At 43.2% G+C, this 18,492-nt stretch overlaps 1 protein-coding gene and 1 long non-coding RNA gene across 3 annotated transcripts in view; one reads left to right on the forward strand and one right to left on the reverse strand.

The window, feature by feature from the left end:
* The window catches only part of KY (kyphoscoliosis peptidase), a 32,288-nt gene extending 29,875 nt beyond the window's left edge, over positions 1–2,413 (reverse strand). For both annotated transcript variants that reach the window (XM_082221805.1, XM_082221804.1), the window contains exon 1: positions 2,001–2,413. In XM_082221805.1, coding sequence (XP_082077931.1) covers positions 2,001–2,142 — 142 coding nt within the window. In that variant the 5' untranslated portion in view covers positions 2,143–2,413. The remainder of the gene's footprint in view (positions 1–2,000) is intronic.
* Positions 1–18,492, forward strand: part of LOC309532071 — a 163,013-nt gene that overhangs the window by 117,704 nt on the left and 26,817 nt on the right. The window lies entirely within an intron of this gene.

Below are 18,492 nucleotides of genomic sequence, written 5' to 3' on the forward strand. Positions count from 1 at the left end.
TTATTAGTGGGGAGGGCCACAGGGCAGGGTCTGCCACAAGATAAGCTTGGTCCTTGGTGAAGGCCAAATGAACTTCAGGGGTGTGGGCAATCAAGAGAAGTGCCCCGTCTCTGTGAAGTTCTCAGTGGTCAAGGTGGAATTTAAGGAATCAGTCACACACAACTCCCTTCCCCAGAGCTACTATCAGCGTGACAATGTGTTTGAAAGGCTGCCTGGCCTAAGTCCAGCTGAAAGGTAAAGATCCCCAAGAAGGGAGAGTAGAGGTCTTGATATTGTCCATCACCTGGACAGCAGATTGAGCAGGCACAAGGGCCACAGCCTTCCCAACAATTCTCTTCTCTCCTAAAAATTCCACAGTGATGCATCACCATTAAAATCTTGAGCATTTCATTTCCCAATAGGCTGCTCTTTGTTGTGGCAGTCTAGGATGTTCTGGGAATGTTGTGCATTGTACTCATGTTTACAGTATATGTAGGCATTGTACCTATGTGTACAGTATGTAGGCACTTTCGCTTCCCTAGCAACTGGGCTGCCTCAGGGTAGCTGAAGTTGTGCAAATTCTAGTGTTGTATGTCGCTTCTGAGTTTCTTGGAGAAAGGGACAAAATTAGTAGTAGTGGGCAAGATGGTGGTTCAAATTTTACCAATTTTTTACCTTAGTCATGAACTCACAAAGTGGCCTTAAGCAAGCCACTATTCACTCACTCTCCATTTGTAATAAAGGGACAATAACATTGATCTACCGTATTAGAGTGCTGAATGCTATACAGCACATTTCAGCATTAAATATGTGTGATGTATACAGTCATACCTCAGGATAAATACGCTTCAGGTTGAGCGTTTTTGGGTTGTGCTCCGCGGCGACCCAGAAGTAACAGAATGTGTTACTTCCGGGTTTCACCGCTTGTGCATGTGCAGACTGTCAAAATGACGTCATGCACATGCGCGGAAGTGGCAAAACCTGACCCGCACACGCACAGACGCACTATCGCATCTTACGTTCTGTTCGGGATGCGAACGGAGCTCCGGAACGGATCCCGTTCGCACCCTGAGGTACCACTGTCTTATCAATGGGTGATCTTGGACCAGTCTCACTCTTAGCCTAATCTACCTCGCAGTGTTGTAGTGAGGGAAGAAATATTGTGGGGAGAATGATATACACTGAGTAACAAATGAATTCCCCTCATACCCTAGCAACTGGAAATGCCTGTTCTTCCCAGTTGCAATATCCTATTATTATCATATTATATTACTACAGCTGCTCCTATTATTTTTCTGAGGTCACCGATTTCACTGGTTTCTGTACTGAGAAAGGAGAGTACTTAGGTCACCATTACAATTACGTCCCCTGCAAAAGGTGCATCAGGCTATATACTAAAGTTCCTTGTATTACACACATGCATGCTAGCACACACAGACACACACTGCAAGCATTTGTTCTCTTTGTTTATGATGGCAACAGACAGGAGATTGAATTACAGAATCACTGTCTGTTTCAGCAGCCCCCGTCACTGGTTCTGTCTGCAGACAGGGAACATTTTCTGAATGACAACTTTGGAAGTTTCTCACACTGTAAAACTTCTCACATCGAGAAGGGACAGTGTGAAGACATTGCCTTCACAGTAACTATGCACAATGCTGTGTTTATGCCCTATGTGCTGCTGCAGAGCTTTCTTCCCAGATGGAGATGCAACAGGAACAGTGTTTCCCGTTGTTGTTGTTGTTATTATATTATCTCATCCACCATCCAAAGTTCACAGGGTGGTTGACAACAATTTTCACGGAAAGGTTGGTAGGAGGGAGCTAAGCTGAAAGTTAGCAAAAGGAGCTCAGGCAAAGGGAATACCCATGTTTTGTTAAAACTTGTTTGTGGGAGTGCATGTGCAAAAATAGCTCCTTCCCTTTATTTTTACTTTCATCCTGCAAAGTTAAACCCTTGCCACCGGGTTTGTTTGCACTTCCCATCCTTGCAAGCTAACTAGCCGACACAGATTTCTTTACCTTCGCTTTGATGTGAAGCGTGGCTCTCCGTCTGTCTGTCCATCTGCAGCCTCTGCACCATCTTCCTCTTCTCGGGCTGGACTATCAAGAGCATTTCTAGAGCTACTGCACTGGGGTCTTTCTGAAACTCCATAGTCCCCATCAGAGCATTGCCTCTCCAGCCTTCCTCTTAGAAGTCCTAATGCTACTGCTGCCACGGCTGCCAAGTGCCCTGGGTATTTTCTACCCCTCACCCAAATTGCACACCCATACAGACATGCACGCAAAACACACGCACGACTTTTGGCTGACCCTGCCAAAGGCACTGTTTGTGGGTACCCGGCAGAAATCTACCCTAATGAGTAGGTTACAAGTCACCTTTGAAAGGAAATCCCAGCAGGGATCCATTTCCTAAACCTGAGGAAGGAGACACATTTTGGAGAGAGAGGGAGGGAGGGAGGGAGGGAGAGAGAGAGGGAGAGATAGAGATAGGGGTCTAGTTTCAGAACATGTTTTTTCGAACCCCCTCCCTTCTGGCTGCCCTTTCAGCATTAAGCCCTTGCTCACATGTAAATCCCGCTAACACCACTGTTGCTCTCGGAGAATTTGCTTTGTGAAGCCTGCATACCCCCTAAAAGGACTTCTGCTGGATTGCCAAACCCAATGTGGAAACTTAAAACGAGACTGCGGGGAGGGGGGGTCAATTATTTTAAAGCAGCAAAAAATAAAACAACAATAGGGATGCTTTTGGTGAATGGAAGTTTTTGATATCACATCCTGGGGTACTTGTTTCAGATAAAATGAGCAATCCCAATTATTTTCAGAAGCAACCTGGTTTCTAAAATATCGTATTAACAGCAGCGGCAGTAATAGCATTTGCCCATCAAAAACACCCATTCAGTTTCTCAAGCAATTCACTTTTTCTGCAGCAACTTGTGTGCTTTGCCATTCAGTTTCGTTACAACTGCAGGCAGAGAACATGGAAAGGTGGAAATGTCAACAATTTTTACCAGCTCCCAGTCCAGCAAATAGAAGCACTGGCAGTATGGTATAGCAATTATGAGCGACCTAGTTTAGCCGGCTGCCGTAATGGGGAGAGTGTGCTGGCATAAGAGTTCTTTCTAAATATATCCCGGACCTCCATCCTGTCACAGTCCGAGCTGGCAGCTGAGCAATGTTTGGCTCATCGTCTTGGGGGTGGCAGGGGTTGGGATGGGAACACCTGTGGGCTGGAGGACAGTGCAACACAGCTAGATAGTTTTTGAACTTCTGCAGCCCTCGTTCAATGTATGAATGCAAACCCATGAAACTGATGGCAAGCCATCCTGGGCTTAAATGCTACCACCCCATGGTCCTCAAGTGACAGTTGGTGCTTAAATCAGGTGCAATAATTGTTCACATGTATAATTTCTGTGTGTTTCTTGAAAGACTCCTGCAGGGCATAAAGGCAAGACTTTTTCAGGAATCTGCTCATCTCCCATTATGGTCCATCAGCAACTGATATGCTACCTTTAAAACAGGAGACTGTAGCCATCATGGCTGGCAGAAAAGAGGTTCTGTGAGAAAGAGTCAAAATCATAAAAGAATATGAAACCAATAAAAGCAGCTCCCTTTATGGAGATAAGACTGTTTTGTCCAATAGCGATATAGGGCTTATTCACACTTACCTTTCCTCCACAATGTTGTTGTTGTTGTTGTTGTTGTTGTTGTTGTTGTTGCTGCTGTTGTTGCTGCTGCTGCTGCTGCTGCTGTTTGCCCTAGAGCTTTAACTGTGAAAATCTGCTCTTTAGCGCTCAATCTGAGCAAATGTCAATTTGGGTTTTAAGCAGATTGTCATTTGCTTGGGTTGAGCTCTAAAGAGCAGGTTTTCGTGGAAAAGGTCTGGAGCAAAGCAAAGAAAGGACACTTGGACACAGAGCTGTAAAGTGTGGTCCATACCTGGAAAGTGTAGGGCAAAATATAAGAGTGGATAAGCCCACACACTCCATTTCTGATGTCAGTAGTCTACGTGGCTATTCAAAAATTGATTTTTGGATCTGAGGCAACAACTTTGCACTTACGAAGACTAGGCAGCCTTTTGTGAAAAACTGGACATGGTGACTTGCTAATTTGTAATTTAAATAGCTCTAGAACTCCATATTTTGTTCCCTAGGCCAATATAAAAAATTCATTAAGCTTTTCTGCAATTTCCCTGTCTTCCTTTAGCAATCCTCTCATTTGCTACCAAAGTGCTCAACTTTCTGCTCTCAACTTTTTAAAGGAAGTCTTTCCTTTTATAGCTTCCCTGATTCTGCTTCTTAACAGGGCTGGCATCCACTTCGACGGTATCTTTCCTAATTTGTGGTGGCATACATTCTGTCTGAGCTTCTATTATTATGTTTTAAAGAATCTCCAAGCATCCCAGAGAGATTTGATGCTCCTGGCTCTCCCATTTGACTTCCTTTCAACTAATCCCCTCATTGAAGTGGATCCACTTTCTTTCCTGCTTAGACCCAACATTGCTTCCCTTGATGGAATACTTGCTCTTAACATCTATTGACACCATTATTTTTGTAGGGATGGCAACTGGTATCCCAAGAGGGTACCAACTTACTTCCTCAAGGTGGTACTTCCTGCTTTCCTTTGTAGATGGAACAAATCAGAGAAACATGAGATTCCAGTAAAACTAAGAGTGTTGGCCAACTGTTGAAATATATACTCTATCTATTAATTTATATACCCTCTCTCTCTATATATATGTGTGTGTGTGTGTGTGTGTTGATTGTAATAGTTAATATAGTAAGCATATTATATGAACTGTTAAATATTCTATAATAATGTTGTTTATGAATTGGGGGAGTGGGCAGATTCCCCTGAAAGTCCTGCATACCAGATTCCCCCTCCCTCATAATTTCTAGAGTTAATAAATGTAGACAAATACTAAATGCTTGAAGTCTTCACCTGGGTACGAGGCAACTTAGCAGTGTACAAATCACAGAATCTTAGAGTTGGAAGGGGCCCAAGAATCACTGAGTCCAGCCCCCTGCAATGCAGAAATATCAGCCAAATCATCCATTACAGATGACCATCCAACCTCTGCTTAAGAAAAACTCATGAAACGAGAGTCCACCACCTCTGATGGTAGTTTGTTACACTGCCGAACAGCTCTTACCGTCAGAAAGTTTCTCTGAATGTTTAGTTGGAGTCCCCTTTCTTGTAAGTTGAAGCCATTGCCTCGAGTCCTACCCTCCAGAGCAGGAGAAATAAAGCATGCTCCCTCTTCCATGTAAATGGAATGCAGGCTGACTCAGTTTCTTGGCCTGGAATTGCTTAGAGAAAAGAACCATTGTATAGTACAAAGGAAGAAAATGGGCAATTGACCCAGTTACCCTGTGCTGGGCAACAGACGAGTGTGAGCCCTTCCTCATGAGGGGATGATGAGCAGAGACAAAGGTGAGGTTTAGCATTTCATTATCCGATGATGTAAGCTGGGAGCGGGGACGTTGCCAGAGTAATAGGGTGATATCAAAACAGGAAAAAATGTGTCCTTTTAAAACAGAGGAAGGAGGGAAGAACTCCATGTTCATTGGCTGGAAGAAGGGGGCTCTGAGAGAGTAGGGAGTATGGCTGCCTTCTGTTCTGGACCCAAGCTTGCTGAAGCTATGAAAGGAGCAACAAAGAGATACTCTTGGGGTGTAGTGTTCTGCACTCCCTCCACCAGAGGCAAATATGTGTAAACCAAATCTCTTAAAGATACTACAATCTCTACCATGTCTCATTCCAATGGCACACAAACCCTAGTTAAGCACCAAGACCTGCTTGGCTGAGATTGGGGTGCGTGGTAACAATACTGATGTTTATGTTTTGTATTAATAGTTTAAATGCAAACAAGCCAAACAACAACAACAACAACATCCTGGCCACATAATGTGCTTCACTGCATCCACACTTTGATTTTATGTTGGATTTCTCTCCCCCACACCTGACTGCATTATCCACTGATCAGGAAAATCTTAATTTGGGGTGGGGTGGGGGAGTGTGGCCTGCCACTTGGTTGACATCCATGTCATGTGGACAACGTGAAAGACAGGTACAAATGGGAAACATCAAATCCACTTTATACTCCAGAGTGTATTTGCTGGATTGATTTCCTTTCTAGATATGGGACAAATAAATGAACATCAGCAATTTCTGCTCCCATTTCTGTTGTCAGATTTCTCAAACATCCCTAATTAAGCTAGCTGTAGCAAGCCCACTCTCTGCCCCTCACAAGTTTCTCTGGGTGTGTCTTTCCCTCACTGACTTCACCATGTTTCAGGCTCATGGTTGGATTGAAGGACAATTAATTTCTCATTCTGTGGATAGATTTTCAGAGAGCTGAATTACATGCATATGCATGGATTGACCTCTCCATTAAGATACGTCATGCTCCAAAACTATGTTTTCTGTTTCATCTTTCGATCTTTTTGGGAGAGGTGCACAGAAGGTGCAGACAAATGAATCTGTCAATTTCAATTTCTCATTTTTCTAGCCTTGAGTTCAGACCTCTGTACTTCCACAGCAGTCTACAATCTTTTCTGAAAAGTCCTCTTGAAAATTCACCAGCATTTTAGTGTGAATGTCTGCCTCACATATTTTTTAATATGTTCACTCTCATATGCATTTTTATGCACATCTAGCCAGTCTATCTATCTGTTCGTACAGATTACTTGATTAGCAAACTGCATTGTAAAATTTGGAGAATGGTGAACTTTGAAGCTTAGCTGTGCTTCAGTTCACATATTGTTCCAGAAAGGACAAACTAGGTAAGATGGCTTTGAATACTAACTGAAACAAATTTCAGCCCCATCTTGCCTCACTGGCTGCATGCTGATATTGTCTTGACAAAATGAGGGAGGGAATGAAAACCATCTAACATATAGTTTGAGTTTTAACACAATCTTTAGCATATTTACTTGGAAATAGTAATTTCCAGCAAGTTTAATGGGACTTGCATTCCAGTAATTGCATTTAGGATTGGAGCTATGGGCCTCCACTGTCATGACAAATTAATCTGTATGTATTAGAAGTTGATTTGATACTGAATTCTACTCTTCTGGGGTTCAGACTGAAAATTTGCAGTCGAAGGGGGAGGAAGAGATTTTTTAAGTTGCTTGGGGGCTTGATGTGCCAAGTAATAAGTCCCAGGGAGATGGATTAGTGAGTAGGGGAAGCTATTAGGGCACATGATAAATAAATTTATCACATAGGTATCATATTTATATCTTGAGGTCTGTGGGTAAGAAGGAGGGAAACTAAATTATTTAAATTACAGAAGGAATGGAAGACAACTTTGTGGAACTACATGGAGCAGGAAAAAAGTCTAATTGAATAGGCCTTAATTGTCAAACAATCTCACATGATTTGTAACAGTATCATTCTGATGCATGGTGTGAGGAACTAGTGCAGAAAAGCAAGGTTGCTCATCAGTTATGAACCAGGATGTCTCTGGTTCAAATCTCTCATTGGGCTGGTTAGGATGTAACACTGAACAATGGTTTATTTAGCCAAAACTATGGTTGTTTTCTATGGATGAATGTCCTGTGTCCAAGTGCACTGGGAAGTAAGTCTTGATACTGCACACAGCCCTAAGGGCAACATTAGAGACTAGACAGACAGCCCAAATGGTCAAATACCAGTCCAGGTCTAATACAACCAGCACTACAACCTGGGGTCAGTCCTGAAGTCACAGTCCAATGGCATTCCCAAAGCAGCCAAGCCATAGTTCATCAATGGAGAAAGTTGAGCAGACACAGAGTCTCTGCCTTGCTTCCCTTTTATCCTTCCCAATATTGATTGCTGCTCCTGAGCAGCTGTGCCTCTCCACTTGATGAAGCATGTGATCCTTACCTGCTATGAGCTTACTCCAGCTGAGTGACCACCACCCTCTTCCCAGACCTAATGAGCCCCATGATCTCCACCTGGTCCACTAGTGAGCTGGGCTGTGTCCCCTTGCCTGCCTCAGTCTCTTAGAATGCCCTTCCTACTGTTCCTGCTGCCTCAGAGCCTGTTGTGTCTGTGGAGACGGGGGCCTCTCTGGTCCTGGTGATATACCCCCCTTCTCTGGCTCCCCTGAACTGTCAGCTCCCCCTGCAACATTCTCTGATGTCCTGTGAGTACCTCCTAAGTCCCCAACCTCCCCTCCCGCCTCTTCAGCTAGTCCCGGTGTGTACCAATTGTGGCTACACCCCTCACCATGATCTCTTCCCCCTTCCTCTGTGTCCTGCGAGTTCATGACAGTGAATCTGACCAGGTTCACTAGCTATGATTTGGGAACCTTAAACCACAATTTGAAGCTAGCTTGTGCCTCTCAGCTTGCTCTAATTGTAGTTTGTCATTACATCCAAATGTGGACATTGTATGTTCTTAGGCACACAACCGTCCCTCAGTCTTTCATCTGAAATGTGGGTACAGTGGTACCTTGGTTTAAGAATAGTCCAGTTTAAGAACAATTTGGTTTACAAACTGCAAAACCGGAAATAGTGTCTTGGTTTGAGATATTTACCTGAGTCTAAGAACGGAATCTGAATGGTGGAAGGGCACTGGTGGCAGGAGGCCTCATTAGGGAAAGCACACCTCGATTTAAGAATGGACTTCCAGAATGGATTAAGTTCGTAAACCGAGGTACCACTGTATACATTTTTTGACCTGTTTCCTAGGGCTGAGGTAAAGAATCTTGATGGGAAGCACTTTGAATATCCTGAAGCAATATATAAACATTAAGGATTTTAAAGAAATAGTGCCATGGGTTGGGGCACTGATAGGAGAATACTTGTATTCTCAGCTGCATTTTTCAAACGCAGCCAAGGCTTAATTCTAAGTCCACAGCGAGACACACCTTAAAAGAGCACAGCTAGTAAAACAGGTGAACACTCTCTGGGGCCCCGGTGTACATGCAAACTAAAATGTATTCGTGAAGGCAAAATATATCCCTGAACTACTGTAAAAAACAAAAGCAGGCCATTTGTTGAAAGCTAAAACCAGTAACAATACATGTGTTCATGCATTATCTTGTACCTGTGTACAAGCTGTCTATAGCTGTGTTCAGCTGGTGAGACTGTGTCTAGACATTTTTAAAAATAATTTTTTATTAAAGTTTTTTTGTGTTTCAAACCAAACAGATAAATAGGGTAAGGTACATCTATTGTCTCCAATTTCAATTCATAGTCTCTTCCACGGTTTGTTTACATACAGCGAGAGACACTTTTGGCATAGACATTTTGCAGTTGGAGGAAAAGGGGGTGGAAAGGGGGGTATTGTTCTTTCATACTATTGCCTGTTATTAGTATAAGGTTTTGTGTCAGGGTTTGTGTGGCTAGGTCCTAGATAGATAGATAGATAGATATAGATAATGTGAGGTGCTAAGGGGTCCCAGGCTTGGTTGGCTGCATTCAGTTGATTGCAGTGTTTCTTGTTTGTATGTGTGTTGAGGGTGGGGGTAGGTTGTTGGGTCAGGTTAACCATATTGATTTGTATGCAGTTGGGGTGATAGGTCATTGTCCCATTGTGCTGTGTATGGTATCTACACATGTTGATGTTTTACTCACCTGTTAACCAGTCCTGTGTCCTCTCCATATGGCTTTGACCATGTATAGTTTTCTAATGCCATGGCAGAAAATGCAGCAGGGCATTTTCTGTCTACCCAAAGCTATCTCTTATTTTCTCCTTTTAATTCAAACGTACTGAAGGAAAGGAGAAAGAGAACCCACATCTAATTACCCAGGAAGATCGTTTTTCATAACTTTGGGAATATCTATTATTGATAGTGTGGTAGGTTTTAACTACACAGCTTGTAGTGGGAGACGGCAAGGAGAATCTGGGCCAGAGATAGTTTGTTTCTCTTGGGGCTAGGATCACACTCTCATGTAGTTTGTAATGTTCTTCCCATCCCATTCCACCCCATCCCACTGCACTTATTGATTTCTTTCTTTCTCAATCATCAGCCAGTCAGCAGGAGGTACACAAAAGGTTGAGGAAGCTGAGAGAGAATTCCCTTACAAATCTTGTTCAACATACCTGCCCTGAATTCTCTGTGGCTCAGCTTGTGGTTTTATGAATATGAATGCTGCCCTATACAAGTTGGCTTCTCCAGTGTGTATCAGATTTAGTTCTCGGAAAAGAAACATTTCTCACCCTCCCACCACCCCTCAGTTACTAACCAGGAAGAAAAACAGAGATACGCTGATTCCTATATTTTGCGAGTGAGGAACCTGTGGCCCTGCAGGTGCTGTTGGACTTCAATGTGTAGCTCACAAGTTCCCTACTTCTGCTGTACTGCGTAAACAGCTCAACCTAATGTTGGAAAACTTTCATATGGGCATCCATATGTTACCTTCACAGTTTCATTTTGCTACCTGCGGTGAGTTTACCAGAATCCTCCCATTTCTTTGACCATACAGCTTGTCCTTTGCTCATCCTCATACTGAACAGTGAACAAATGGACTTCACCGGTGTGTACACATCACTGCTTCCACCGGCTCTGACACCTCTGGTGTTTGAAGCCAAGTACGCATGATGGTAGCTACATCCCATAGGTATCCTGTAGCTCAGGCATAGGCAAACTCTGCCCTCCAGATGTTTTGGGACTACAGCTCCCATCATCCCTGACCACTGGTCCTGTTAGCTAGGGATGATGGGAGTTGTAGTCCCAAAACATCTGGAGGGCCGAGTTTGCCTAGGCCTGCTGTAGCTTATTTAAGAAATGTGATGTGTTTCCCCTCCAACCAGCTTCCATCTGATACCCACAGAAAGTAAAGAAATGAAAGACACCAGTTCTGGACTGAACTACTAGCGTGGACCTGGCCAACAGTATGATATGACACTTGAGGCAACTTTCTAATTTGTCACAACTGGCCTTTCTTTTGCTAGGCATGTATTACAGCATGAGAAATGAAACGTTGCTCTAGAAACGTATCCTGTTCAATTTCACCTCTTGTCTGTTCACATCTTTGTGTATGCCTATCAACAAGCGCCAGTTGGTAGCATCTTCCTGTCCCCCCCCCAGGCCAATATCTATGTGTGCAGCAATTAGGAGGTACACTCTTGAACCCTTGTGAAGCAGTGATTTGTTTGGACCTTGGAAAATCAAGAGCAAAGCCAAAGCTTGTTCTAATTGAATCTGTTGCTGTGTTACCTAGAAATAGTAACAAAGATCCTTTGCCAGAACAGTTTTTACTTTGGGGCATTGCCACTTTAGGGCTTAACCACACTTACCTTTTGCCCCGCTTTTTCCAGGCACATGTCCATCCTTAAAAGCTCCATATCTGAGTGGTTTGTTATTGTTGTTTTTGCCCTGGAGCTTCCCCAATGAAAACCTGTTCTTTATCACTCAATTGGAGCAAACATCAATTCAGGTTTTCTGCATCACCACCAAGCCGGAGGTGGCAGGCTTCTGTTTACATAATGTAATCTATATTTATATTATATGTATATGCACTGTAAAGATGTTTTATGTTGCTGTTATTGGTTTTAGGCTATTCTAAAAATGATACTGGGTGTTTTTTAAATTGTACATCACTTAGATCTTTTAAATTTTTATCATGTTAAGCAGTTAATAAATGCTTTGAAATAAATAAATCTTCTGACTGGGGTCTAATGCAATCCATGAGTTTGTGCTAACATAGGACTGTTGTCAACTAACTTTTAATCAGAGTAGTCCCACTGAAATTAATGGCTAAGTTAACCATGACTGTTAATTTCAGTGGATCGGCTCTGAGTAAAATTTAGTTGAATACTGCCCATAGACCCTCAAATCTTTGAAGAGATGACTGGTCCTCCACATTCCTTGTTTCAAACCCTCTGATGACCTTCTACCACTTTGTGAAAACATTCATTTTGTAGCAGCCGTTTGGCTTCCCAAGCTGTTAATTTTAGCCCGCCTAATTTGTTAATGAAAATGTTTTTATGTGTTGAATCTGCTCTCCTTTCTGGTTGTGTATTTTATATTTTATTGTTGGTTTAAACCTGTTGATTAGATTGTAAGGAGGGATGAAAACAGCCTCCCCATATTCTTCATGCTATTTCTGAGCAGGGAACGGGAAAGGAGACATTTTGCCTGAATTTATTCAAAAGCTTTTAATGAGAAATTTTGACTCAACCCAAAATGTACGGCACCTTCAGCTTTCTATTTTATTTTAATGGAGACGTGTGTTGAAAATGCTTTTAATGAAATAATAACTGAAAAGAGGGGTGTTACCAGTAAAAAAGAATCAGATGCCCTCAGCTTGCCTGCATTCAGCACAACATGTCCCACTGTCATATGCATTCACACTCTTTCAGCCCAATTATGAACCATGCAAAAGCACAGATTTCGGATTATGTGCAGTTTTTAGGACCATGCAGTGGTACACATTAACAGAGCTACCCTAACTACCGAAAGCAGCCTAACATACCTTGTTAGGGTATGCGTGTGACAGACTGAATGTGTGAGCAGACAAATTTGTCACTCATAAGCTGCTTATGGATGTCAGGTCAACCTTGAAGCAAAGCAGTGATAGGTGCGTCGCGTTCCAGTGATAATGCCCATCAGTTTGTGGTTGTTTGGTTACTTCTTTTAACCATGAAGCACATAATCTGAATGCTCTGTGTTTATGGGATCAAAAGTGAAATACATGCCGTAAAACTCTGTAGATATACATCCCACCCATGATTACTGCAAGCTAGAAGGCCACATAATTTCCATAGATAGTATAGGTCAGTGTTTCCCAAACGTTTTTGGGCAACGGCACACCTGTTTACTGAAAAAAAATCTCGCGGCACACCACCATTAAAGCCCCGCCCCGTGACGTCAGCGCGCAGCGTCACGCCGGGAGGGACGCACAAAAGTGAAAGTTTTTTCCCTCGGCAGCTCCTCTCAGCTGCGCTCAATCCGCCTCGGAGCGCAGGAGCGATGCCTCTCTCTGGCTCTCCCTCCGCGCAGGCTGAGGGAGGGAGGGAGGGGCGCGTGTGACCCGTCTCTGCTGGGAGACCAAACCCAGCGAGGCAGAGTCGCGCGGAGGCGCCCAGGCAGCGCTGCCGGCTGCGAGGAGGAGCGCCAGGCAGCAGCAGGAGGCGCGACCTCTCCTCGCCGCCGCCGCCCCGCCTCTCGCCGCCCGACTCGCCCGCCTCCCTCCAGGTATCTCGCGGCACACCAGCCGATGTCTCACGGCACACTCGTGTGCCGCGGAACACCGGTTGGGAAACACTGGTATAGGTCATCACACTTCCATCACCACCCCATATCTTTTTGTTGCTATAGGCTTAAGTAATGGCAGGTCATTTGTCCCAAGGATAAACCATGCACTTTGTATTTTCATGCAGAAAAAGAGTGCCCAGTTCCTGGCGATTCTTCCAGGGAGCAATTTTCAGTACGATGCTCATTATGCACCCCCTCCTGTGGTGACGGACAGGCCAATCAAACCCTAAAGCACTTCTACAAGGCAGACAGTTCAAGTAAAATTGTCCTGTTAAGTCGGCAGGTCACCAATTAAATGTGCCAGGAAGGGAGTCTATTTCTCCCCTCTGTTTAAAGATGCTGTCTGAGTTAACTGGAGCTCGCCCGCTATGCTTCAACTGTACAAAGACTAGTCGAGGGCAGAGGAGTGTAACATGAGCTTGGAAGAGTCAATTAATGCAAGCTGTAACTCCCATCTTCTCACTGGCTGCATTTTCTCTCCTCGTTATGGATGCAAAGGCAGTTTCTAGCCAGCTCCCTTGACTTCCTGTTGAAGACTTCTGACATCCCTAAGATCTTTGCTGGCGTTTGCCTTCAGTCTCTTGGGCATCCACTGTGACTAGTCTGACTTTCCCAAGGCCTCGTCCACTTGTAGAAATGGATGGAATTTATGGGGAGGGTGTTTGTACATTTCAAAAAAAAAAAAAAAGGTTTGGATACATACCACTTGTGGAAGTCAAATGTTCTATATTTTTTTTTTTGGGGGGGGGGGAGCTGCTAGTGAGATGGTGTGATTAGTAGGAAGAGATAGCAAGAGGACACCACCACTGAAGAGGGCCCATGGGGAAGATGAGGCCCCATGAGCTTACTAGAGAGATATGCAAGGCTGGGCTGGAATCAGAGCATTTCTGCCTTCAGGACCTACAGGTGCATGAATGTGGACTGGCTAGGATAGGGATGGGAAACCTGTGGCCCTCTAGAATTTGTTGGACACCACTTCCCATTGGTACTAACCATTGGCCATGCTGGCCTGGGCTGATGGGAGTTGAAGCCCACCACTGGAAGGCCGCAGCCCACCACTGGAAGACCCATTCTTCCTACCACCTGTAACACTGCCTCACAGGTTGCCACTGTTCACTCCTCCTGTTAAACTTAGCATGATTACAACAGATGAAACCTTGACATTCTGTTTGCAGAACATGCTTTGTTACTGCTTGAAGAGCTGCACTATGCTTTGCTACTGAGCAGAAGGAAAACAAAAGTTCAGTGCCCAAAGGCATATTTATACTAAAGAGCTGATGATGCAGCTGGTGCTCTTAACTTTGCAAATTGTTTACATGGATTTTCCTGGTGTTTGTAAGTTCACTTAGGGACTGCTTGAAGTATGAGATGACAGAGTAATGCTATTAGAAACAGTCATTAATTCTAGCCAGCTTATTATACTTGCCCTGCTGAAGCTACAGAGCCTTTGGTCACTTACTGATGACTTTGTTATTGAGCATTTATTCTGATTAAGTTGCAGAAACTTTGTGGAGAGATTAGATAATGTTGACTGTTTATTCAGCCTTCATTCTGACTGGTTTGCAATGAAGTTATATAGTATCACAGAAAGCAATTGTTTTCCCACCATTTTCAGCATATTTTCACATTACTGTACCTTCCTTACTGCAAAATTAATGACTGGGAGTGGGGGACCAGGTTTGTTGCATAAGAGTGCCAAATCCACTTCATTTGTACAACATGAATTTGTCAGTGTGCAACTGAATTCCACCTGCAAAATAACAACATTCTGAAAGATGCATTTGTTCTGAGCAGAGAATGAAGAAAGTTCAACAAAATGGCCATAGGACTGAACCAGAGATCTTCTGCATGCAAAGCAAACACTCTTCCATTGCGTGATGGAAAAAAATAAGAGGAAAAAATTAGATGTTGAAGAAAAGTAAACTTAAGTAGAACATAAACCTTTTAGAAGACATCTGAAGGCAGCCCTGTTTAGGGAAGCTTTTAATTTCTGATGGACTATTGTATTTTAATATTTTGTTGGAAGCTGCCCAGAGTGGCTGGGGAAACCCAGCCAGATGGGCGGGGTATAAATTATTATTATTATTATATCTGAAAAAAACAAAGTAGAGAAATGGCAAAGGCAAAAAACCCCCCACAGCCAACAGAGTATAGCATATTAACCCCAGTTAACGATGGTCCTGCATGACCTTCGTCCTGAAACTTTAAGGAAATGCAGGGAACTCCATCCATTCACACTTCAGCTGCAAGAAGTAAACTTAAGGTACCAGTGAGGGTTTTCTTTTAAATTGATAGTTAACAGAGGCACCTTCAGCATGAAACATTAGAGAGTCAGTGAGGCTGCTGACAGTGTTAGAGGCGCAATTGCCAGAAGGCACTCTCAACACAGATATGCCCTCAGATGAGGGAGACGATGATGAAGATGACAGATTTTCTGAAGGAGGAAGGAAGCAAGTTCATAACCCAAACAAGCGAAAGAGGAAGAAAAATCTAAAACCAAGTACAGTACATCAATCATCCCCAAACACCACACACAGCTCTGTACTCCACATCAGCCAGATGCCTTTAAAGGACTCATTGAATACTCATAGGACATCACCACCCTATCAGATTATTTTGTGGGCAATAACAATTGGACAACTTCTACATGGATTTCCCCATTCTCCTCAAGGAAGATTACATATGAAACAATTTGTGGTTAAGACACTATCCGTTTCACAGTTGTATATAATATTTAAGTGTTAAAATGTAACTTAGTTGTAATCTTTCTCACGCAATAACAGGTGGAAAGTTTTTTTGAAATACGTGATGGAAGAGCAAGTCTGACTTTGTGACAGAAACATCCATGTTATTCTACCCCCAGGGCCAGAAACCTGGCTCATTTAGTTTGTTTTTTGCTGCACGACTCTGAGTTGAAGTTCAGGGAATGTCTAGCTATTCAGCAGACACCTTAATTCCTTTGATGTTTCATCAAGACTTTTTTTTTAAAGTTAGTTTAGGATACGTGGTACCTCGGGTTACATATGCTTCAGGTTACAGACTCCACTAACTCAGAAATAGTACCTTGGGTTAAGAACTTTGCTTCAGGATGAGAACAGAAATTGTGCTCCGGCAGCATGGCAGCAGCGGGAGGTCCCATTAGCTAAAGTGGTGCTTCAGGTTAAGAACAGTTTCAGGTTAAGAACAGACCTCCAGAACGAATTAAGTACTTAACCTGAGGTACCACTGTCTATAATTTGATGGTATGGAAACAAAGGAAGCTGGACAAACTAAAGAGTTTCTATAAGGACAGCAAACCATTGTAAGAGCCGAAACTCACATGACACCCCAATACATTGGCTGTTATGGAGAGAGTTGCCTTCTTTTCTAAGTAAGAGAGATATTCAAAAAAGGGTCCTTCAATAACTGACAACTTGGGAAAATAGCTTAATGTTGAAGAGGCTGGATAACAAGGCACAAGTCTTATATGAAATTTTGCTGGATATAGAATACAAGTACTGCTGATCTCTTAAGATCTTTGCGGGGAAAGAATTCTGGAAATGTGATAGAGGAGTCTCTATGAACAGCTGTGTGGGAGAAACCACTGTTTAAAACAATTTCCACACACATTAGGTGTCAAAACCTGAAACTGGTCCACTGCTAGTACTTGACTCCACAGAAATCTCACATTAACATCACATTGTATGGCCTTTGTTGGAGGTGCTATGGTGAAGTAAGAATATACATATGTGGTGGATGTGCCAAAAAGTACAGGCGTTTTAGATGTTTTCTTCCTGGGAAATACAAACTATAGTGAATAAAAAAATTAAAATGGCACCACATTGGCTCTTCTTAATCCATTTACGGATGCAAATATAACTTTGCAAAACAAGGATCCCATCTATCTCTTTTTAACTGCTTTGAAGGCAAGGATAGTAAGACCCTAGAAAATCCTTGAGGGACTGTACTTAGACATGTGGGATAATTAGACATGTGGCCTTATTAGAAAAACTAATGGAGAGATGCAGATTGGCAATTACACAAAAGAAATCAGACACATTTTATGCAGTTTGGTATTATTTTATGGTTTCTACAAATCAAGAACAAGCCTTGGATGATGCACATTTGTTACTGGTATATGAGAGTTATGACTGAAGCTCTGTTATCAAGAAAACAACACCAGTAAAGGAAGCAGAGAAATTATAAAGTTAGTAATCTGTTGTGAGGATCTGGATAATTTACCGTATTTTTCGCCCAATAAGACGCACTGGCCCATAAGACGCACCTAGTTTTCTGGGGGGGAAATAAAGGAAAAAAAAAATTATTCCCCCCCCAGGTGCGCTGCGCTAATCCCGAAGCTTGGGGCGTGCGGAGCTCAGCACGCCCCAAGCTTCTGGGTGCCGGCAAGCAGTCCGCTAGCCGTGGGAGAGCCGCGGGGCTCTCCCACGGCTAGCGGATCGCTGCGCTACACCAGAAGCTTGGGGCGTGCAGAGCTCAGCGTGCCCCAAGCTTCTGGGTGCTGGCAAGGTCTCCGCTAGCCCTGGGAGAGCTGGGTCTCCCACAGCTAGCGGAGAGCTTCCTGAAGCCTGAAGAGCGAGAGGGATTGGTGCGCACGGACCCCTCTCGCTCTCCAGGCTTCAGCGAAAGCCTGCATTCACCCCATAAGACGCACCCACATTTCCCCTTCATTTTTGAAGGGGGAAAAGTGTGTCTTATAGGGCGAAAAATACGGTACTAATATGATATACCTCAGAAGGATTCGAAAAAAACAAATGTTAAGCACCCCCAAATGAAACAAGAATAACTTGAAACCTTTAATTTTATCTGATTTCTTTGCCCCCACCTATACAGTGGTACCTTGGGTTACATACGCTTCAGGTTACATACACTTCAGGTTACGGACTCCGCTAACCCAGAAATAGTACCTCGGGTTAAGAACTTTGCTTCAGGATGAGAACAGAAATCGTGCTCCGGCAGCACGGCAGCAGTGGGAGGCCCCATTAGCTAAAGTGGTGCTTTAGGTTAAGAACAGTTTCAGGTTAAGAACAGACTTCTGGAACGAATTAAGTACTTAACCCGAGGTACCTCTGTATCTTAGACAACACACCAGAGGTTATTTTTTACAATTTACAATATAATACGTTGAGCTGAAAGGGAAAACTGATAGGATATACTTTATCATAGTTCTGGACTTTGGAATTATTAATCTCAGTTGTAAAATTTTGTTGGATTACTTTTTCTCAGTTTTTGTTGTAATCAGGACAATCTCATTATCACTATTTCTGTATGCAAAATCTGTAATTTTTGTGTTTAGGTTTGAAGAAATAAAGAACTCTAAAATTA

Source organism: Podarcis vaucheri (assembly GCF_965113315.1).
Source record: "Podarcis vaucheri genome assembly, chromosome: 5".
Classification (NCBI taxonomy): domain Eukaryota; kingdom Metazoa; phylum Chordata; class Lepidosauria; order Squamata; family Lacertidae; genus Podarcis; species Podarcis vaucheri.